At 36.2% G+C, this 22,757-nt stretch overlaps 1 protein-coding gene across 1 annotated transcript in view; it reads left to right on the top strand.

Moving 5' to 3' along the window:
• The window catches only part of LOC150094128 (cytoplasmic dynein 2 intermediate chain 1-like), a 193,168-nt gene that overhangs the window by 125,963 nt on the left and 44,448 nt on the right, over window positions 1–22,757 (top strand). The window contains exons 8-10 of the mRNA XM_090412407.1: window positions 9,740–9,806; window positions 9,906–9,964; window positions 16,348–16,393. Of these exons, the coding sequence (XP_090268533.1) occupies window positions 9,740–9,806; window positions 9,906–9,964; window positions 16,348–16,393 (172 nt within the window). The remainder of the gene's footprint in view (window positions 1–9,739; window positions 9,807–9,905; window positions 9,965–16,347; window positions 16,394–22,757) is intronic.

Raw genomic sequence — 22,757 nt, 5'->3', positions numbered from 1 at the left:
TTGTCATATAAATTGTATTCGTTTTTTCCATCAGATTTAGCATCAATTTCATCATCATTGTAAACAAAATCATCTTCTGAGCCATCTAATTTGTTAGATATAGCACATTTTTAAAAAGATTTTATTACTGTATCTGGTTTTATTTCATCCCATGCTTTCGCTACCCATTCACACATAGTTACCAAAGACGCATATTGCATTTGTCCTCCTTTTGTGTAACTTTTCTCTCCTTCTTGCATCCACACATTCCACTGTTTTTGCAAACTGTCTTTAAATGGCTTGTTTATACAAACATCCAACGGTTGCCTAGTGAAGTTAACCCACTTGGAATCACTGCCATATTGGTATTATTCTCTCTTAATAAAGATTTTTGTGCTTTCGTTTTTTGTTTACTCCGAACTGATGTGCAGCGACACAGTTAGTGTTTTCTTTTGCAAATTTAATCACTTTGCGCTTAAAACTCGTGTCATATTTCATTCTTTTAAAAGGAGCCATTGTACTTTAGTTCACTATTGGTCAATACGAAAAAGAAATTTTTCAAGTTGACTTATACAATGAGTATACTATAAAAACTCAAACTCAAAAAATTCCAATATCGACTTATACGCCAGGTCGACTTGTATGCCAGAATATACGGTATCTACAAATGAACTGCCCATTGCAGCAAAAGCATGCAATGGGCAGTTTTCAGAAGGTGATTTGCCTTGGTCATCTAAACAAAAGTTGGAGCAAAATGCTGATACCAAGAGGTCTGCCTTCCTTGAATTATGGCCCAATATTCTTAGCTAGGGAGAAGGCTCAACTGCCAGTTGAGCCGGAGGAAAGCTTCTTATTGAATTTAATTCTTATGAAGTCTGCTTTGGAATTGTTTATAACTTGTTACACTTGTTTCAGGCTGTAGTAAACAGAATGAGAAGCCAGAGTTTTTGACTTAAGCCATTGATCTGATGCTTCATTTTGTCCTGAAATACAGAGACACATTTTTTAAAAAACAAGACTTGTATAAGGATTGTGAGGAGGGAGCTTGCAGTGTAGTGGGGGAGATAAAAGCCCTCATTCACTTGAGAATTATTTCAGTTATTAGTTTAGTGCAGATGTTTGGATCAGGAGAATGAAAAAAATAATCTATGGAAAAGAGGCATAAAAGTTATGGAGGTCATTCCAGTTGGCACCATTGTAGTGTCATAGGGTATGGAACTACTATGAGGTTGAGATTAATTAGGAGGAGGAACAAATTGTAGAAAAGGAGACTCAGAAAAGATTGTAGTCAGAGTTGCTAAGAAAGGGTATCTTCTATCCTTGTAAACAACTTCACCACATGCCTCTGACTGATTCAGTCAATGTTTTTTTTTCAGGATCTGTTACTGAGTTTCCAACGTTTGGATCTTCTTTCCAGTCTCATTTTTTTCTTGAATAATATTTGTGTATTGGAGTCTACAGTTCAGCTCTGAAAAATGTTTTTGATTTTTTTTTTAAATAACTTTTTTAACAATTTTTAAAAATCTTATACATTTCTTTTTGATAAGATATTCAGGTTTCATCCTACTGAAAACTAAATAGTGATCAGTCCCTATTTCAAATCCTCTGTATATTCTTGTGTCCTGAACTATCCATCGCTATCAGCAATATCATAGTGAGCGAGACTTTTCTTGTTTACAAGACAAGTAGTTAAAAAATATTTATGGGAAGATTTTGGTAAGAATATTGAAGACAAACATCAGAAAAGTGGCAAAATGTTCAGGAAAAAAGGCAAATGTACGGGCGCTTTGAGTGTGCGTGCTTCCTATAAGGTTCGACCATGGCAACTCATAGTATGGCAGCGAATGTATTTCTGCAATCTCTGGTGAGTTTTTGCATGAAATTTTTATAGTTTCTGTATTCAGCTTTGAAATGATGTTGGATTTAATGTCCAGTTAATTTATATAATTTTGCATTGCTGAAGTGAAGCTTTTGGCTCTTTATTTTAGTAAATACTTTACGCATCAGCTGAGAGTTCACTTATGGAAAATACACCTCTCTGATGCTTCTAATTCCTTAGTATTGAGAGTTTTTGCTCTCTTAGGTTTCTGCCTGGTCTCGGATGAAAACCAATGAGTTTGAAACAGCTGTCAGACCAGTGAAACCTTATCAGAATGGACCAATAGGAGGCAAATCTATGGGCACTTTGAGTGTGCTTCCTATAAGGTTTAGCTAGGGCAACACATAGTATGGCAGCGAATGTATTCCTGCAAGCTCCCTGGTCAATTTTCACATGATTTTATAGTTTTTGTATTCAGCTTTGAAATGATATTGGATTTAATATCCACTTAATTTATATAATTTTGCATTGCCAAAGTGAAGCCTTTTTTTGGCTCTTTATTTTAGTAAATTATTATTATTATGGGTTACTCCAAGGAGTCCTTAGACTCATCAAGGGAGGCCCTAAACAGTCAAGAACTATCCAACATTTGCACAGTATCTATGATACTTTGCTTTGAACTCATTCACAGTCATTGCAACCACAACGCTCTGGCAACCTATTCCACTCATTCACTACTCTCCAAGCAAAAAACCTAGTTCTAACACCCTTACTGACTACACTCTTACTCAGTTTCTATGGATGGTTCCTAGTTCTCCCACCACCAGACCTGTTCTGAAAAATTGCCTCTGAATTAATCTTGTAAAAACCCCTCTGTAGTTTGTATATCTCAATCATATCACCCTTTTTCTGCCTATATCAACCAGTTTCTCTAACTCACAAATCTTCAACCTATTCTCATAAGGTTCATTCTATAGACCTGATATCATCTTGGTCTCTTGCCTCTGGATCCTCTCCACCTCCTCCTCCTCATTGTCAAGAAACCCTGGTGCCCAGATCTGCAGTAGTCACAGTCGATGGAAGAAAATCGGAAAAAGAATCAAAGCAGATTAAGGAATAAAAAATTGAAGATAAAGATATTGTGTTGTGGATATCTGGAGTTTTTTTTGTATTACTCACCCATGAAAGGTTTTTTGTAAACTAATAGTATATTTATTCTGTGAATAAACTATGATTTTCTATTGTTTTTTATTTATTTTATAATTTATTTCTGTATTTTTATTTATTTATTACATATTTGGAAACCTCACTGTACACACCATACATAGAACTTCTTTTCAGCCACTTCAGACCTCCAGTACATGAGGGCAGCAGTCTCACACTTAGCGATGAATTAGCTCACTCACATTCAGTCTCTCCTCCTCTTCTTCCTCCCTTTCAATTGCATTTTCAAACTCTCCATGATGTCGCATTCAGGAGGATGAAATACCTTTATGAACTGCTCATTTGGTACCAACTGTATCTTCAGCATTGATTATCTTTTTCAGTTTTCACCAGCCAATATATCATCCTTCCATAATTATTCTTTCTTTTTACTGGCTACATGCCAAAAGAACTTCCTAAAATTTTTTTTTCTTGGCTTCATTAGCTAACTGCTGCACATTGTGCACTTTTATTACCTTTACCAGCTGAGTCATGTTTGCTATCCTTTGTATTTCCCTTACAACTGATTATTACCACTCATCCTATGCTGTCTCCATAATGCATTTTTCCTCCAGACTGCACGTGTAATCTCTTGATTCATTCATTTCACATCTACATTATTTAACTATATGCTCTTGGAATACATTTAGACATTGTGTGTGCTGGCTAGTTCTTGAATAGCATCCCAGCATTGATCTCCTTTCTATCCAACTCCTCATTCCATGATACAGCTGTATGCTGTCTTCTCAGCTTTTCATAATCTTCAGCCTTGTAGTTCCACATATCCTTTTTTCATAGAAGTCTTCAAATCCAAAACCCTTGATCCTGCCCTCTTTTACATACTAACTAAGGTAGTTTCTTCCAAAAGCTAGAGGAATTCAGCTATCTCATCATTCCAATCTGTATTATCATAATTAAAATCACTCATAATGTGATTATCTTTTTCTTATTTGCTTGGCTAATTTCCTTTTCTTTTTTTTTTTTTAAATATATATCTGTCCACACACGAAAGGCTATAAGACCTACTATAGCACACTAATGCGGTGTGTGGGTAAGAGGAATAGAAGAAAGGAGTCTGTTCACATTTTGCTTCAACAACTAAGAGTTGTAATCTTTGAGGAAGGCAGAGTGAGGGAGAATGTACCAAAGGACAGAAGTAGATGGAATAAAAGAGGGGGCAGCAAAGTTGGACTAAGAAGCGAGTTTTAAGATGGACTGTAAAAGGGTGTTGGTTAGTGGTGGCTCTTGTTTTAATGATTTTGTGGAAGAGTGGGGGAATAATAGTGACCAGTTCAGCGGAGTGCTATCCATGAAAGTATCTGTAAAGCGGCACAAGGCAGAAACTGAATGTCTGTGAGAGAGGGATCATTAATTAGCTAGATTGCACTCTTCTGAATAGAAATGAGCAATTTTAGAGAGGATTTTGGTGCACCACCCCAAATATGGTAGGAATATTCCATGAGGTGTTTAAGGGTCAAAGCTGTATAACTGAGAGGAGACCTCCACATATCCTTTAAAGGAATGTGGAGAACTGACCAGGGCTTCTGACCTTGGTTAGAATATAATTCTAACCTTTCACTTGGTTAGAATTATATTCTAACCAAGTGAAAAATAAACTTTCAACATCTTTCTCTAAATCCAGAGTAATTTATTAAAAAGGTGGCACACCATTTGGCAACTCCTATAGGTAAAGATGACCTTGCTAATGCTTCTGGCTGGTATCTCCACTTGGGCCTGGCTCTCACTGAAGAGACCTCAATAAAGGTCGAAACTAGTCTGGGTAGTGGCCCTTCCCTTAATGTATAACATTAGACATATCCGCAAGGAGATATGTTTTGCATTATGGGAGATACTGAGACAGGAGTGTTAGTAGCTTGCTCCACCTTTGCAAGGAGTCACCCTGCTGTTGCACCACCTTACCCCAGTCCTGAAGATACTTTTAGGCGCAAACTTTGTTTGCTCACACTTGGATAAAGGATTAAACTAAATTTATTATATGGAAAAAGAAAACTCTGGTACTTGACCATTTTTGGACATCCTCCTTACTAGAATGTCTTCTGGTACCTTATCTACAAACGTCTTTCGAAAACCCACTTTTACTGGCAGATACATTCACAAAAAGTCTGTGCACCACATATCTCAAAAATTTGGCATTCTTAAATCTCTAATTCATAGAGCACATAAAGTTTGCTCTTCCCCAATAATCTTACAACAAGAACTTTCCATCATTAAAAAGTTAATGGAATCAAATGATTACAAGTCCAATCAAATCCAACAGATACTTGACTCTTATGTTCCAACACCTACAGTTTCTTCAACAGTCCGCAGAGTTCCTATTCCGTACATTCCAGGAATCTCAGAACCTATAGGTAGAATTCTGAAAAAGTATCAACTGATTCCAACATATATTCCTATCAACAAAATTTCTTCTTTATTACCTTCTACAAAGGATAAACTGTCTTCTCTATTTTTGGCTGGTGTTTACCAAATACCTTGCGAATGCGATGTCTCTTATTTTGGACAAACTGGCCGTTCTTTGGAAAAAAGAATAAAAGAACATTAATATTATATTGATTATAACAAACCTATGAAGTCTGATCTGGCGCAGCACAGTATTTACTCTACTCATAGTGTCCAGTGGGATAAAGCAGTTCTCCTCCATAGATGCAGATGCAAATATGAACGCTTATTCAAAGAAAGTTGTCAAACTATCTTACACCGATCGAATTTAAATAGAAATGATTGAATGTCTCTCTCAGAGATCTGGGAGACTTTTATCTTATGTAAAATACCATTTATCTTAATAGATTAAATTTGTTATTTCTATTATTTCCTAGCATGCGGTAACAATTGTATTTTAATAGGTGATCCACAGAATGTTTGCCGGTATTCCATTCCTATTACTGTTACAGACACTGAAGATGTACTATTAATTTTAGTATGAAATATCTGTCTTTTTACTAATTAAAGATTTCACTGTGGTTTTTACGTTTTACTTTATTATTTAATTACTATGTCACAGGTTCCACATAAAATCAAATGTAATAAAGCTAAACACTGTATAAAACTAACTAAACAAAAGTCATGGGAAGACTGGTAAGAATAGAGAAAATAAATATCAAAAAGGTGACAAAATATTCTGGGTTGAAGAAGCTCAGAAATGGAGGAAAGAGTGCTCTAAAAGGAATTAGAGATGATAAAGGTGACATGAAAACTGGTGAAAAAGATATCCTTGATGTATGGAGTAATTACTTTGAAAAATTGCTGAGCAAAACAATCGGTGACAGCACAGTAGTAAAAAACACTCAACAGGCATGCAATCAGGAATACATTATTATTATTACCCCAAGACCCCCATGGAGTTAAAGGCTCATCTAGGAGGTTCTTTTATTATGCAGACACCATATTCTCAGGCAAGGCATTCCAATCATTCACAACTCTGACTCTGCATGCAAAAAACCTGCTCACATCTTCTTTACACAGCTTCCAGGGATGACCTCTGGTTCTTCCCTGATCTCCCACTGTTTTCTGCAGAACCTCTCCAACATTGATCCTATAGCAACCCCTCACTGACTTGTAGGTCTCTATCATATCTTCCTCCTATCCACTAGACTGTAAATTGCGTCTTCTCATCATTTCTTCATATTCGACATTCCAGAGGTCAGAAACTACCTTAGTCAGTTGTCTCTGGATCCTTCCCAACATTTCTTCATCCTTGTGAAAACCAGGTGATCAAATCTGTGCACAGTAGTCCATGTGTGGCCTAATCAAAACCCTATACAATGGAACCAGAACCTCCTTACGTCTACAAGCCAGCAGTGCAGATGCTTTTGCATCATTCCCAGAATTCGTTGTATTGTCCTCACTTTCTTCACCTCCAACAATATATCCCTGCCAAGTGTAAATTCTACATCCCATCTTTGTTTCCCAAATTTTAAAACCTTACATTTTGCAACATTTAACTGGTGCCCCTTTCCCATGCCCATTCACTCATTCTATTCAGGTCTTCTTGTAAGGCCACAACATCTTCTCTACAATTCACAGTTTGTCTTAACTTTGCATCATGTGCAAACAACTTAATATTCCCATCCAAATCTTTGTCAATATCATTAACATACAGTTAAATAGCAATGGCCCAAAACAGACCCCTGAGGCACACCACTGGCGACTTTCCTCTTCTGGGATATTGCAATCCAATATACTAGTCTAATATCTAACCCCATCCATTCTAGTTTGGCTATCAACTTATCATGTGGTAATCTATCAAAAGCCTTTGCAAAATTTAAGTTTACTATTGTGTATCTATCTCCTTTGTCCAATGAAGCCATCACCTTATTTTTATAAGTAAGTGAATTACTAAAACATGACCTCTCTTTATCAAATCCATGCTGTCCAGCAGAGATAATATCACTGTTGTCCACCCAATTCTGGATCCTGGTTCTCACCAGCCTCTCCGCCACTTTAACCACAATAACTGAGCCTCCATAACTCAGTCAGTATAGATAAAGCTCTTTGGTTGGAAATACCAGGGTTCGATTCCCATCCATGATGTGTTAATCTTTATCTAGTCTCTTTCGACTAAAGGTGAGTTAGCCGGTCTCATACAGAGGTAGAGGGTTTTTCACCTGGAAACTCGGGTTTTTTATCCCTTAGAACAGGCAAAGTGGCCCATGAACACACATGGGCCACTTTGCCTGTTCTACAGTCATAATATACATGGAACTTGATATACTTATTTGAATGACAGCTTTCCTACTTTGGACAAACCAGAAGTTCAATAGAAAAAATAATACAAGAACATCAATCTTATATTTTTCACAACAAATACGATAAGTCTGGATTGGTGCAACATGGAATAAAGGCAGACCATTACATTCTCTGGTCTAAAACTTTTTTTCTACATAGATCGGTATAAATTCAAATGCCTATTCAAAGAGAAAGTGCTAAGGCCTTATTCCACCACCCTAACTTGAATTGGAATGGCTACCTATCCTTGTCCAAAATATGGGAAAGTTTGATCCGAATAACACATTCATTTTTTTTTATATAATTAAGGCCAATAATGATATTTACAAAGATAAAAGAACCTAAGAAACCACTGGATACTACATCTGTCTAATGATCTGTTCAGTATGATATTATAAGTTAAATTTCTTTCTTTTCTTTTTTTTTTCAGATGATAATATAAATTATATAATTATTTTATAATCACTTTTATTATTAACCTATGTCAAAAATATGGGAGAGTTAGATCCAAATAACATTAATTTTATATATATATATACACATACAGTGGTGAGCTATGGAAATTTTAACCAAGGGCTCGCATTGTCGAGCAAAGAAAAAAAAGCCGTATTTCACACAAAAACTTAATTAATACAGCTTGTGTACAAATGCCAATTAAAAAGTATGAGTAGACAATCAACCTGTAAAGGCTATTAATTTTAAACAATTTACACAGATGATTGCACACAATCATCTGTATTAATTTATGTTACATAAGAAAACATTTTTTAACTATCAAAATATAATAAGAATTAAATCTTTTATAATCGCACATACGCAATAGTCTCTGCATGTTTTATAAACAAAATAAATTTGTTTTATTTGTGATAGAAGTTTTTATGGCAAACAATCTATAAATAATAAATATTATTTAAACACAATAATATTAAAATACGTTACATTTCTCTTTTGTTTTTATACTTCAAGTGATAATCAACGGTACCAATCAAGGGGCATTATTTTATAGTCCTATTTATTTATATGTTTTTCTTATTTCCAATTATATTACATTATATTATATTACAAATAAGAATTCACTTTTCCAAAGTGAATTCTTATTTGTAAAATGGTAGTAATAATAATTATAATATTTTATTCAATAAAATCACTTTGTTAGGTTACCGTATGAGTTTGTTGCTTAATATATTTCAAAAAATTGTTTTTTTTTTTTTTTTTTTTTTTTTTTTTTTTTTTTTTTTTTGAAAAATAAAAAAGTAAACAATAAGAACAAGGGATTTTCAAATTTTCGCAAATTTAAGAAAAATTTTAACCAAGGGCTCGGGCGAGCCCCTTATAGCTCATTACTGTATATATATATATATATTTAAAAATTGAGGCCAATAATGATATTTACAAAGATAGAAGATCCTAAGAAACCACTTGACACTACATCTATCTAATGATCTGTTTAGTATGACATTATAAATTAAATTTCTTTCCTTCTTTTTTTTTTCGGATGATAATATAAATGATATAATTATTTTATAATCACTTTTATGATTAACCTTTTCTTCAGTGATTAACACCATGCAGCTCGTACTATTTTGAATACTCGTACTATTCAGTTGTTTGCATTCTACATTGCAAAAAATGTTTTTCAGCCACTGATGATAGTTTGTTAGTTTCAAACTGAAATATTTGGCAATATATTTAATAAATAATGTTTCTTGTGTTTATGTGTAGATAATTATGATACTATGGCACAAGTTTCCCTCAAAACTAGAATGATATACTACTGTTATTTTAAATGTAGTATAATGCATACTTAGTTATACTTCCAATCTTAATATCAAATTCTTCTTACTCTCTCACTTTTTTCTCCAAAGGGATAAGCTGTTATGTTATTAATGTTCCTAAAAAGCTAAAAAAAATTAGTTTGTCATTCTTGTTGTATATTAAAAAAAAAATCACAGAATTTAATTTCTTAAGAGAATGCTATCTTACATATTACAGGGTATGGTACTCCACTCTACGAGACTTGGTACAAAAGCATATCCAAAAATTTATAAATCGGTTTTAGGTAAGTTTAATATGTATTGATTTATATTTTCTTTTAATAATCTAGGATGAGTTTGAAAACTGATAGATATTTTGTTGATCACATTATTGAATATTTCAGATCTTTCTACAGAAGTGAGATCAATTGACTGCTCTCCTCATAAACTTCCCCTTTTTCTGGTGAGCAAAGTAATTTTTATTATAATGTTTTAAATAAGCATTTATGATATATTTAAGTAATTTGTATTGTATTTACATTTATTGTATAGTAATTGTATTTGTTTATTGATGTTTTAAGTATTAAACTGAAGTACTTCTTTCTACTCACGGGATAGTTAGATTCTCTTGTGGTGGAAAAACATTTGTCTAATTATTTATCTTGTTTTTAATTTCAAACCTGACAAGATTTGAAATAAAAACCTTTCACTAAAAACCTTTTTAGCAAACCTCCCTAAGTTATTGCCATTCTCTCTCTCTCTCTGTATGATATTACACTCATAATTATGACTACCTCTTAATTTAATGCATTCATCCCTGCTTTGATGCAATGACCCAGATTCATCTAATTTCCCTGACTATCCATTCTCACTCTTTTTTTGAACAACAGTACTCCAAGCACCTAACATTAAACCCATTCAAGTGTAATCTGTCTTGCAGGTACAAATTCTTTTAGCTGTTAAAATCAACCCATACATCAACATGCTGCACCTTTCTCCTACACAGTGTACCTGAATCATTTGCATTCACAACTTGTCTCAATTTATGTTGAAAGTTTATTTTTCACTTGGTCAGACTATAATAAATTTAGTTTAATCCTTTATCCAAGTGTGTGTGCAAACAAAGTTTGCGCCTAAAAGTATCTTCAGGACTGGGGTAAAGTGGTACAACACCGGGTGACTTCAGGACCCCAGTCCTGAAGATACTTTCAGGCGCAAACTTTGTTTGCACACACTTGGATAAAGGATTAAACTAAATTTATTATAGTCTGACCAAGTGAAAAATAAACTTTCAACATCTTTCTCTAAATCCAGAGTAATTTAATAAAAAGGTGGCACACCGTTTGGCAGCTCCTATAGGAGGAGATGACCTTGCTAATGCTTCTGCCTTGGTATCTCCATTTGGGCCTGGCTCCCACTAAAGAGACCTCAATAAAGGTCGAAACTAGTCTGGGTAGTGGCCCTTCCCTTAATGCATAACATTATACATATCCGCAAGGAGATGTGTTTTGCATTATGGGAGATACTGAGATAGGAGTGTTGGTAGCTTGCTCTACCTTTGCAAGGAGTCGCCCAGTGTTGTACCACTTTACCCCAGTCCTGAAGATACTTTCAGGCTCAAACTTTGTTTGCACACACTTGGATAAAGGATTAAACTAAATTTATTATTGTCTCAATTCACTCCTGTCATATCATAACAACAGACAGAACCTTCACTCTCTTCAGCAGGCCTGGTTGGCAGAGTGGTTAGTGTATCTGTTCTCTAGCCAAAAACCTGTGGGTTCAAATCCTCCCATGAGCATGGATGTTTCTGATTGTCTATGAAACTACTAGTGGTAGTCGGTGGTAGATAGTGTTGGTGTAGACGATGAAGGTGGTTGCGAGTGGTGGAGATGGAGATTTGTAGAGTAGGTGTCCTCCATCAATGAGTCTTTGGACTCCTGGAGGCATTACGTAAGCATTTTTTGCCGGCCTGGATGGCCGAGCGGTTAGCATATCCGCTCTCCAGCCAAAAGGCTGTGGGTTCGAATCCTGCCGTGGGCATGGATGTTTGTGATTGTTTGTGGAAATACCAGTGGTAGGCAGTAGATGGCATTGGTGTAGTTGGTGGATTGAGTGGTGGAGTCAGAGAGATGTAGAGTAGGTGTCCTCCCTCGATGAGTTTTCGGACTCCCTGGAAGTGTCAAGTAATAATAATAATCAAGTCTTTTATATCTTCTTCCAAGTCTTTCATTCTGACCAGGTCAATCATGTCATCCACTTGTTCTACTTGCATATGCGTAGCCTTAGATATGTCACAAATCTTGACTTTTGACTTGTGGAAAACAGGTTTTTGTCAGTAGTTCTTCCTGTAAACTCATTAGTTATCAAATTAGTGTATGAGTTTTTGGATGTGTGGAGTGAGTCTGATGGTAGAAAATGCTTGTATAAGAGGGATGGGTTGCACTAGAATGGATTTGGAATCAGGTGTGCCTAGAGAAATTTATTGAAATTAGACCTAATGAAAAGAGTCAGGAAACTGGATTACGTTGGGAGGAATGATGAAGATGTGTACATAAATTCAGCCAGGATGTGCAGACATAGTAGTGATAGAAATTGCAATGGGCATTGTTATGCATCTGCTTGAAGGGATGGATTATGTTTTGGGTTTGGACATTTTGAATATGTTTGAGGGAGGAAAAGAGAATGTTGTCCAACTGGGACAAGCATACTGTAGATTTAAATATAAGAAAAAGTAAGATGGTAGCTTGTTATGTCTATTAAAGAAAATCCAAGCACATTAGAAACAAAGTTAGTTTGTAGCTTTGGTGAACATTGTGGCCTAAAATTGTTGGTATTAGTGTAAACTTGACTCTCAGAGTCAAGTTTACACTAATACCACTAATCTAGGAATGACAGAAGAGATAGGAGAGGATGTGGAGTACTACTAGTGATATCAGATGACTTCAGTTCAGTTAGTATAAAAAACATGAAAGTAACAATGATAATGTCCCAGTAGCAGTGAGTTTCAGACTATCTAGTGCAAAGTGGAGGCTAACAGGATGAAATATATGTTTGAATGTAGTTATAAACCTTTTGGTTTATGAGAACATGAGATTGGAATGTTAAAAATACCAAGCAATTTTAAACCTGGTTTTACTTCATTTCCCAAGTAAGTAAACAGACAAACAAGTCAAGTTTGCGCCTGCAAGTGATGCAAGTCTAGCTGATCCTACAGGTAGTGCAAGACTAAGGCAACTCGTGGTAAAGGTGGCATAAGCTCTGATCACTAATCTTAATATTTACTCTTAATGCCAAAACACATCTCCAAGAAGGAGATGCATGATGTTTTGTATTAAAGGCAAGAGGCCACTACCCAGACCGGTTTCGACCTTTATTGAGGTCTCATCAGTGGTAGCTAGGCTAGAAATACCAAGATTTAGTAATACAGAGCTCATAAGTATTTTACCAGAACAAGTTGCCATAAGGTGTTTTAACCTTATTAAATAAAAATCTCTGGAGGAGATATAAATGTAGAAAGTATTTTACCTTGGGTATAATAAATGTTAAAAATGCCAAGCAATTTTAAACCTGGTTTTACTCCATTTCCCAAGTAAGCAAACAGACTATATCTCCTCTAGAGATTTTTATTTAATAAGGTTAAAACACCTTATGGCAACTTGTTCTGGTAAAATACTTATGAGCTCTGTATTACTAACTCTTGGTATTTCTAGCCTAGCTCCCACTGATGAGACCTCAATAAAGGTGGAAACCGGTCTGGGTAGTGGCCTCTTGCCTTTAATACAAAACATCATGCATCTCCTTCTTGGAGATGTGTTTTGGCATTAAGGGTAAATATTAAGATTAGTGATCAGAGCTTATGCCACCTTTACCACGAGTTGCCTTGGTCTTGCACTACCTGATGGATCAGCTAGACTTGCATCACTTGCAGGCGCAAACTTGACTTGTTTGTCTGTTTGCTTACTTGGGAAATGGAGTAAAACCAGGTTTAAAATTGCTTGGTATTTTTAACATTTATTATACCCAAGGTAAAATACTTTCTACATGAGATTGGAATATAAACTATTGTCTTGGATAAGTGGGTGGCTGACAAACAGGTATCAGAAAGTGGTTTGGGGGGGGGGGGGGGGGTTAAGACGACAAGTGGTGTGCCCCCAGTCAATCCTTGGACCATTGTTGTTTAACCACGCTACCAACCAGGATGTATATATATGTCCACATTTCCATGGATGCGAAGTGCATATAAAAATTGTAATACCATTGATATTACATTGAAATTTATGATGGATACGAAGCTTTTGAGGGTGCGTATTTGATCTTTAATGGCCGGTAAGGTGGTTAATCTATATAATAATCATACTGGATAGGGCCTGACAAGAAATATCTTCAGTTGTTTTCTGATGATGCCAAAATATGCAGGGCAATCTGAAATTATATCAATATACAGCATTTAATGATTTGAATTGGCTGATAGTGTGAGCAGATGATAGTGGCTCTTAATTCAATGTTGTAAAGTTATGGACTTCTGAGTGATAAGATATCCAACTGCATATTATATTGGTGAGATTTTGTAGTGAGTAACGGACAAGGCTAGAGATTTTGGAATTATAGTGGATAGAAAGTTAAAGTTTATGGGCCACATAGCAAAAATTGTGCATACAACATAAAGGATAATTGTGATGTTGCAACAAATATTCACATGTAAAGATAAGGGAGTCATTTTCCCTCTTGACAAGGCTTGATACACTTGGATTGGTGTGTGTGTGGAGATATGATCTCCTGGGTTCCAAAGGGCTAAAGAAGCCTGTAGAAAGGCTGCAAAAAGAATTTAAAAGATTATATCACAATTATAGAATGTAGGTAGAATGTGTAGGATGGATAGATTGAGAGTGTGAACTGTAGACACTAGTTGACAGGAGAAAGAGGCAGGTGATATGATAGAATTCTATAAACTTCTTAAAGGTCATTATAAGATATTGGTTGATAAAATTTTTCATTATATGGAAGGTGGAGAGAGGACAAGGGGGTATCCATGGAAGTTAACTTTGTGTGTGGTAGAGGAAGGGATGAGAGCTATATTTTTTCTCTCATAGAATCGTGAGCAAGTGGACTAGTTTGCCTGTTGAAGTAATAAGTACATATAGCGTTGGTTAGTTTAAGAGAAGGTATGACAGCTGGGTGATGTATAGGCTCCTTTGATGAACCCTTGACTCCTTGGGTGCCTAATAATAATAACAACACCATAAATCAGTGGTTCTTCTACTTTTTAATACTTGTACCACCAAATCCAAACTTGAAATATTTCAGTACCACTTATTACAAGACTGTATTAACATGGTGATTTAATTGTAACTAAAGCCTGGTTGGCCGAGTGGTTAGTGTATCTGCTCTCCAGCCAAAAGGCTGCAGGTTCGAATTCTGTCGTGGGCATGGATATTTGTGATTGTCTGTGAATATACTAGTGGTGGTAGTGGGTGGTAGATGATGATGGTAGTTGCGGTTCATTGTAGTGGGTGGATTGAGTGGTGGAGACAGAGAGAGAGATGTAGAGTAGGTGTTCTCCCTCGATGAGTCTTTGGACTCCCTGCAGGTGTCACATAATAATAATATTATTATTATTATTTAAGTTAAGAGATATTACATCCCATATTGTTTCATAGCCGAATAAGAAACTCAAAGAGTTTCATGCCGAATATAGTAAATATATAAAGTTCGGCGAGTCCAAGCGTAAGCAAATACCTGGATAGTGTTACAACTGACCTTTTAGGGAGTGCAACACTGAGGCAACTCATGGTAAGGGTGGAGCAAGCTACGATCACTATTCTTGATATTTCCCCATAATGTGAAACCCAGCTCCTAGGAACTGTATTACTGTTCATCATTATGAGTGAGAGAAGGTCACTACCCAGACCGGTTTCAACCTTTATTGAGGTCTCATCAGTGAGTAGGTAGACCTAGAAATACCAAGTTTGTAGTAAACAGAACTTACATATACCCTACTATGAGAATTGCCAAGAAGGTGTCCTAATAAATTATTAATTATATGAAGAGCCAAAGGCTTATATAAATATAATTTACTATCAAATATCATTTTCACTTTCTCATTCGACTTTATCATTCTCATCATCGGACTCAAATAACATTCGCTGAACCTCTTCAACATCTGATGGATTATCCTGTCTATATTTTTTCCAGCCATTTTCAATGAAAAGAAAAGAAAAACTAAACCAATATTATACTTACATTGGAGTTCGCAGTATCTCTCAGAAACAAATTACTATCAAATATCACAAACCTTTACATAACACGTGTTAAACTGAACTGATGGCATAAACATGCAAAATATCACTCGTAATATATGTATGCACAGTCATGACCTCCAATCTATAACTGATATGTGTAAAAATATTTATATTAAAACAATTTGTTTGTATATGTCAGATCAGCCGCGACCTCCACAGGGTTAATGATATCTCACGCTTTCAAATTCCTCTCTCTCTCTCTCTCTCTCTCTCTCTGGAACTGCCCCAACTTGATATATAAGATTATTATAATCACCTGACATATAATTTCACATACATCCCTTTCTCTTTGATACTCCTTCATGTCTCTTCATCTTCCAAGTCAAAACCATGCATTAATTATTAATAGTTTTTGAAAATATCTGTTGGTAAGTGTGTTTACATTAAATCTTGTAAACATTTATAAAAATTATTAAAAAAGTACATTTTCTGTTTAACATTTCATGTTAAATGATTGATTATGGAATAGTCAAAATCTGTTAATTTATTCAGTTTATAAATAATTATTTTTATTTGTTTTTTTTACACCTCCTTTCTTTTGAAGATTGGTTGTAGTGATGGAAGCATTAGGCTACATTCAATGCAGTCAGGCAAGTGGTTAAAAATTATTAGGACTTTTTTTTGTGTGTGTGTGTGTGTGTGTTTGACATTTAAAGTATTGGAATATTTTGATTAATGTGTTATTAATGCCTTTTTTTTTAATTAAAAGAATTAATCCATGAAAATAATATTAAATCATATTATTTCGGAAATTTCATATTTCAGCTCTTCTGTAGTGTGAATTCCCAACAGTACTGTAACATGCATTATGTTAGCTTTTCCCTAAGACAAAATTTATTATTGCAGTTAGTATTTTAGAGATTGTGGAATTATGCACTTCAAAATTAAGGACAAGAATATCTCCCAGGGAGTTGAATTATCATTATTATTATTATTATTGCAGTTTCTCTTGTAAAACAATAAGTGCCAGTATTCATTCTTATTTGTGTATATAAATAAACATATTATTATTATTTAGGTCTCCAAGGAGTCATTATTTTGACTCCTTGGAGGCACTCCACATATGGGGTGGGGGTTTTTGGGGCCCCCACCCCATATGTGGGAGCAGTATTACAGGAGATCTTTCCTAGGAAACACGTCTGTATTGCAGGAGATCTTTCCTAGGAAACACGTCTATCAAGACTCATCATGGGAGGTCCCGCCTAGGAAATGTGAAGTCTATCATACCACTCCTTAAACTCATTGACCGTTCTCGCTTTCACCACTCTATCAGGCAATGCATTCCACGGTTCAACCACCCTTCATGCAAAGAAACCACTCCTCGCCCTCTTGCTCACAGTTTCCTTTCGTAAATTCCAGGGATGCCCCCCCCCCTTGTCATCACTCCTCCCCACTGTTCAACCAAGCGAAAGAACTCCCCAGTGTCAACCCTGTAACCACCTCTCAACAGTTTAAAAGTCTCAATCATATCACCTCTCCTTCTTCTATCCACCAAACTCTGCAGTCCACATTCCCTCAGATGATCCTCATAACTAACATTGTACAGTCCTGAAACTGTCTTTGTTATCTGTCTCTGTACTCTTTTCACAGTTAATTTATCCCTTTCAAATCCTGGGGACCAAATCTGAGAACAATAGTTTAAGTGTGGTCTAAATAAGTATACTAATAAATTTTCTTGTGCTTGGTTGTTTCATAATTTTCATGAGCACCACTTAAAATTCACTTATGTTTTACTTTAAGGGTTCCATTGATCTGAGAGCACTGTTTTAAACTTTCTAGTTCTCCTCATATATGGATAAATTATTTATTTATTATTTTTTTTTTAATCTTGAGCCCATACACGAGAGGTTGGTAGATCAACCTATAGTACATTAGTACCGTGTATGGGTTGGGAAAGAAGATACTTGTTCACATTGGATTTGAATGACTGTATATTGTATTCCTTAGGGAACACATCAAGGGGAAGACTGTTCCATAGTATAGCAGTTGCAGGGATGAAGGAGAAGAAACTTGTTCTGTGGATTTCAAGGTACACTGTGTAGGGATGTTGAGAAGCAGCTGCACTTGTTCCAACGAGCTTAGTACTAAGTGGGGGAATTATTGATGCTATTTCGGATGAACATTTTCCATGGAAATATTTGTAGAAAACACATAGTGCAGAGGCTGATCATCTGTGCGAAAGTGGGGGAGCGAGTTGGTAAGAGATGGGTCATTAATAAGTCTGATTGCTCTCCTCTGTATTGAGTTGAGCATTTTGAGGGAGCTTTTGGGGCCCCCACCCCATATGTGGGAGCAGTATTCGATGGTTGGGTGGATTTGTGATATGTATAAGGTTAACAGCTGTTCAGGACTGAAGTAGCATCTTCAGCAAAAGAGAAATCCTAGTTTTTTAGAAGCTGAGGTTGCAATGGTTCTTATGTGTTTATGCCAGGAAAGGCTTGATGTCTCAGGGTAATTCCAAGAAGAGAAATCACAGATTGTCTGGAAATTTGGGTGTTGTCAAAAATAATACTGGGAGAAAATCGTTCTTTTTTATCAGTATTAAGACAATACTGGGGTTTATTTGCATTGAAATTGACTAGGTTATCTGAACCCCATTGGAGGATGGGTTGGAGATCTGAATTGAGGGCAGTGGTGGTTGCTGTTCTGTAGGTTGAGGTGAGTTGTGTAGAGTAAGTTTTATCAAAAGAAAGGGAGGAGTGCAATGTGCTGTCATCTGCAAAACTGTGTATTGGGTTGGAGGTAAGCTGAGGTAAGTCATTGATATATAGTGGGAAGAAGGTTGGTGAGATGACAGAACCTTGAGGAACCCCCGCATTAGTTGAATGTGAGACAATAAGGAGCCATCCACCACCACACTTAGTGTGCATCCAGACAGAAAGTTGGCAATCCAACTACAGAGGTCTTGAGATAGACCAAGCGATGGCAGCTTGCTTGGTAAGCCCTTGTGCCAGATCCGGTCAGATGCCTTGGAGATATCAAGTGCAATCGCTTGAGATTCACCAGACTTCTCCATGGCATTTGTCCAGAGATGGGCGACATATGTGAGCAGATCTCCTGTTGATCAGCACTGATGGAATCCATACTGGCGGTTGTTTATTAGCCGGGTAGTGTAGGAGTTTGGAATTGATGATTTTTTCCATTACTTTAGACTTTAGCGAGATGGGGCTGTAGTTTAACAGCAGTGACTTGTCACCCTTCTTGGGAATGGGTTAAATATAGACCAATTTCCAGGTTGTGGAATGGATACCAGTGGAGTAAGACAGTATATATAAGTGACATGGGACAGGAGACAGTTCTAGTGCGCAAACCTTCAGGACAATTGGAGGAATGTCATCAAGGACGGGAGACTTTTTTGTGTCTAATTTGGGTAGTATTTTGCTGATCACTTTCTGGCAAAAGGATATAGTGGGCATTGTATGTTGGGCATCTGCAATGGTTGGGGGACATTTGCCATTCTCAATTATGCATGCATTGGAAGCAAAGTGTGAGGCCAGGAGATTCGCCTTTTCTGTAGGTGATGATGCAATGGAGCCATCTGGGTAGGAGGATAGAGGTGGGAATAGTGTTGTGCAAAAGTTACGACTGATTGCTTTAGCGAGGGACCAAAAGGCTCGATTGCCATTTGGATAGGCTACTAATTTCCTGCTTTTTGCTCTTTCGAACTCTGTTTTGGAAGTATTGATTGTTTTTTTTTGCATTTATTTCAGGCTTGGGTATAAGTTCTAAAGGAGGATGGGTTTCTTGATTTTAGCCAGTAATGGTATGTTTGGTTTTTCATTTATACAGCCTTGGTGTATCTTTTGGAAAACCAGGGTTTAGTTATGGAATGGCAGGTCAGAGTACTGTAGGGAATGTATGATTCCATGCCAGTGAGGATTGCTTTGTTTATGAGTTCAGTGCATGTGTTTGGGTTGGAAGGTCGGAAGCAATAGTTTAACCATGGGAATGAGGCATAGAGATTGTGGAGGCTGTCCCACTTGGCACTGTTATAATGCCAAGTATGGGAGTGACTGAGTAAGAGTTGTTGCATGAGGGAGGAGATGAGCACTAGGTTGTGGTCAGAATTGCCTAGTTGGCTCTGTACATTCACTGTCTTTTTGGAAGGGTCATTGGTCAGGAAGAGGTCTAGTGTATTTGGAGAGTGCTTTGGGTTATCGAGTATTCTGGTTGGCATCTGAACTAGTTGTGTAAGGTTGTTGGTGATTGCGAATGTTTCAGCATCTCTGCCTGCAAGATCTCTACAGCTGGAGGAGGAAAACTAGTTGGTGTTGTGGACATTAAAATCTCCTAGGAGAATAATTTCACTGTTTGGAAAGTGGGACTGGAGAAAGTCAATTTTTAAGGAGTATGTTTTAAAGGTTGTCATTACCATTTTGATTACTAACCTGTATCTCAATAATGTGGACTGCATAAATTTCCGACATTAGCTTGTACATCTATTCTAAGTTCTTATCTGGTCTTTAAGGGGAAAAAAAATTGAAATGATGATATCAGCCTAGCAGAAATGTTTATCTCATCACTAACAAAAGACAATGATATGACTCTTTGAAGGGACCGTCTTTTAAAGTAGTGCAATATACCAAGGTGACTCAATGAAAGGTAGTCATATGGCATATAGCATCAGTTGAAAGTTTTTGCACTTGGTTATACTATAAATTAAAGACCAAAAAATTATATTTAGATCTGTATTTAAGTTTTTTGAACCATCACCAAAAGACTGGCAAAAGGCAATAGTTATTCCTATAATCTATAATAAAATTCTAAAAAATAGACTGTCCCAATTCTATGAAGATAAGACAGAAGAAGAGCAGAATGGATTCAGGAGAGGTCGCTCTTGTGCAGTTGGATACTTTATCTTAAAACTTTATTGGAAAAACATAAAGAATACAATGCAGAAACCCATATTGTTTTTATTGATTATTCTAAGGCATTTGACAGAGTTAACTGCAATAAACATTTTTTGCAGTTATATTAATGAAATATTAATAAATGATAGAGTTCCTCATCACCTAATTAAAGCAACCCATGATACATATACAGATAACATGATTGCAGTAAAAGTTAATGGAAGAATCTTCGAGTGGGCACCTATAAACAGGGGGTGTAAGGCAAAGCTGTAGCCTATCACCCATTCTCTTCACAATCAATATGAATTCTATAATAAGACATTGGAGGCTCACAGTACATGGTTATATCCCAATTAACAAATGCACTAATATAGATACAATACTGATTGCAGATGATCAGACTATATTTGCAACTTCTGAAACTGATCTGTAGTACTCTATCCATCATCTTAATCTGATAGTAAAAAAAATTTAATATGGAAATTTCAAAAGAGAAGACAAAGGTACTTGCCTTTAAGGGATGAGAACCAATAATAAGTCAACTCTTTCAAATTTGGATATTACCTAACCTACAGAGAAGAAAAAGAGAAATGAAAATTACAAAACAACCAATAATAGAATATATCCACAACTATAGATGGAAATGGAAAAGCACATTGGAAGAATTGACAATCAAGATGATACTTCTCTTCTGTCCACTCTGTACATTTCTCTCAAACCTTGGAATACTACTCTCACATTTAGGGTGGTGTATCTAAGGCTTCTCTAAAATTCTTGGTGCAGTTCAGAGGAGAGCATTTCAGTTGATTGATGACCCTCTATTTCTCCCCCTTCCCAACACTCTCAGCCACTGTCTCATAGATGGTCAGTTTCTGCATTGTACTCTTCTACAGATATTTAAATGGGTGGTATTGAGTAGAATTAGCATCCATTATGTCCCCATTTCCACTAAGTCTACAGGAACATGAGCAGTGACTGTCCAATATTCTTTTACTGTTGAACTTAATCTTTTAAGTTCAACAGTAAACAACAAATTAATCAACAAATTACTTCGCTCTTGATCCCAGCCAATACATACCATTTATCTGCTATGGGCTTTGCAACCTCTTGTGTGTGGAAGTGATATATATATATATATACACTGTATTTGCCAGCGTATAAGACGCACTTTTTTTCTTTGAAAATAGGTCTGAAAAACAGGATGCATCTTATATGCCGATACTCATTTTTTATTACTTTCATTTATGGAAATTTTCTCTGTTCCGAGTTACATGATTTCTTTCTTGCTTCCTTGCAGTATATGAAAGCATTCCAGTTACGAGTTCAGTGGATGCGCATGCGCTGTCATTGACAATCACAGCTGTGCTCCTGTTTGTTTAAACCATTGTTGTCGCGGTTGTTGTGAAGGTAATAAATTTCTGCCGTTAAGTTTTCTCTAAATTTCTTGGCAAATTATAGCTGAAAAATGTCGGCATTTCTACATTGCATACAAGCTACGTGTGATTGTATATTAGGTGTTTGTTGAAAGTAGACCTACTTATTACTTTATATTTGAAATACTGTAAATTCATTATAATATTCAGTGATAAAATTTTTTTCCTAAAAAATGTGTACAGAAAAGGGGGTGCATCTTATACACCGGCAAATATGGTATATATATATATATATATATATATATAAAGGCCACAACATCTGCTTAACTCCTTGTTGTTTCTGTAATTTTGCAACCTGCTCCTGCCCCATGTACCAGACTCTCATAAATCCACCTAGTATTTGCCTAAAATCACAAAACCCTTTCTGGTCCATGGACAAATTCTCTTCAGCTGCCTTACCATCAGCAACTGACATGTGGGGAGAGCACTGGTCCAACAAATGGTTTCCTGGTTGAAGATCCCTGTGCTCCACAGCCTGGTTTTGCCCTTCCTAGGAAGATTTGGTCATCTATCAATAGGATCAGAACTAACCAGGACAGATGTGGCTACCTACTTCATAAATGGAGATTATCAGACCACCCTTATTGTGACTGTTCCCCTGTGGTCCAAACGATCACTCATATTGTGAATGACTGCCCAAGGTGCCAATTTCATGGTGGTGGCCTCTAGGA

This window comes from Typopeltis vanoorti, chromosome 22 (genome assembly GCF_054136105.1).
Source record: "Typopeltis vanoorti isolate ZY-2024b chromosome 22, IOZ_Tvanoo_1.0, whole genome shotgun sequence".
In the NCBI taxonomy this organism is placed as follows: Eukaryota; Metazoa; Arthropoda; class Arachnida; order Uropygi; family Thelyphonidae; genus Typopeltis; species Typopeltis vanoorti.
Note: the sequence above shows the minus strand (reverse complement) of the source record. Positions and strands in the feature narration are given on the sequence as shown.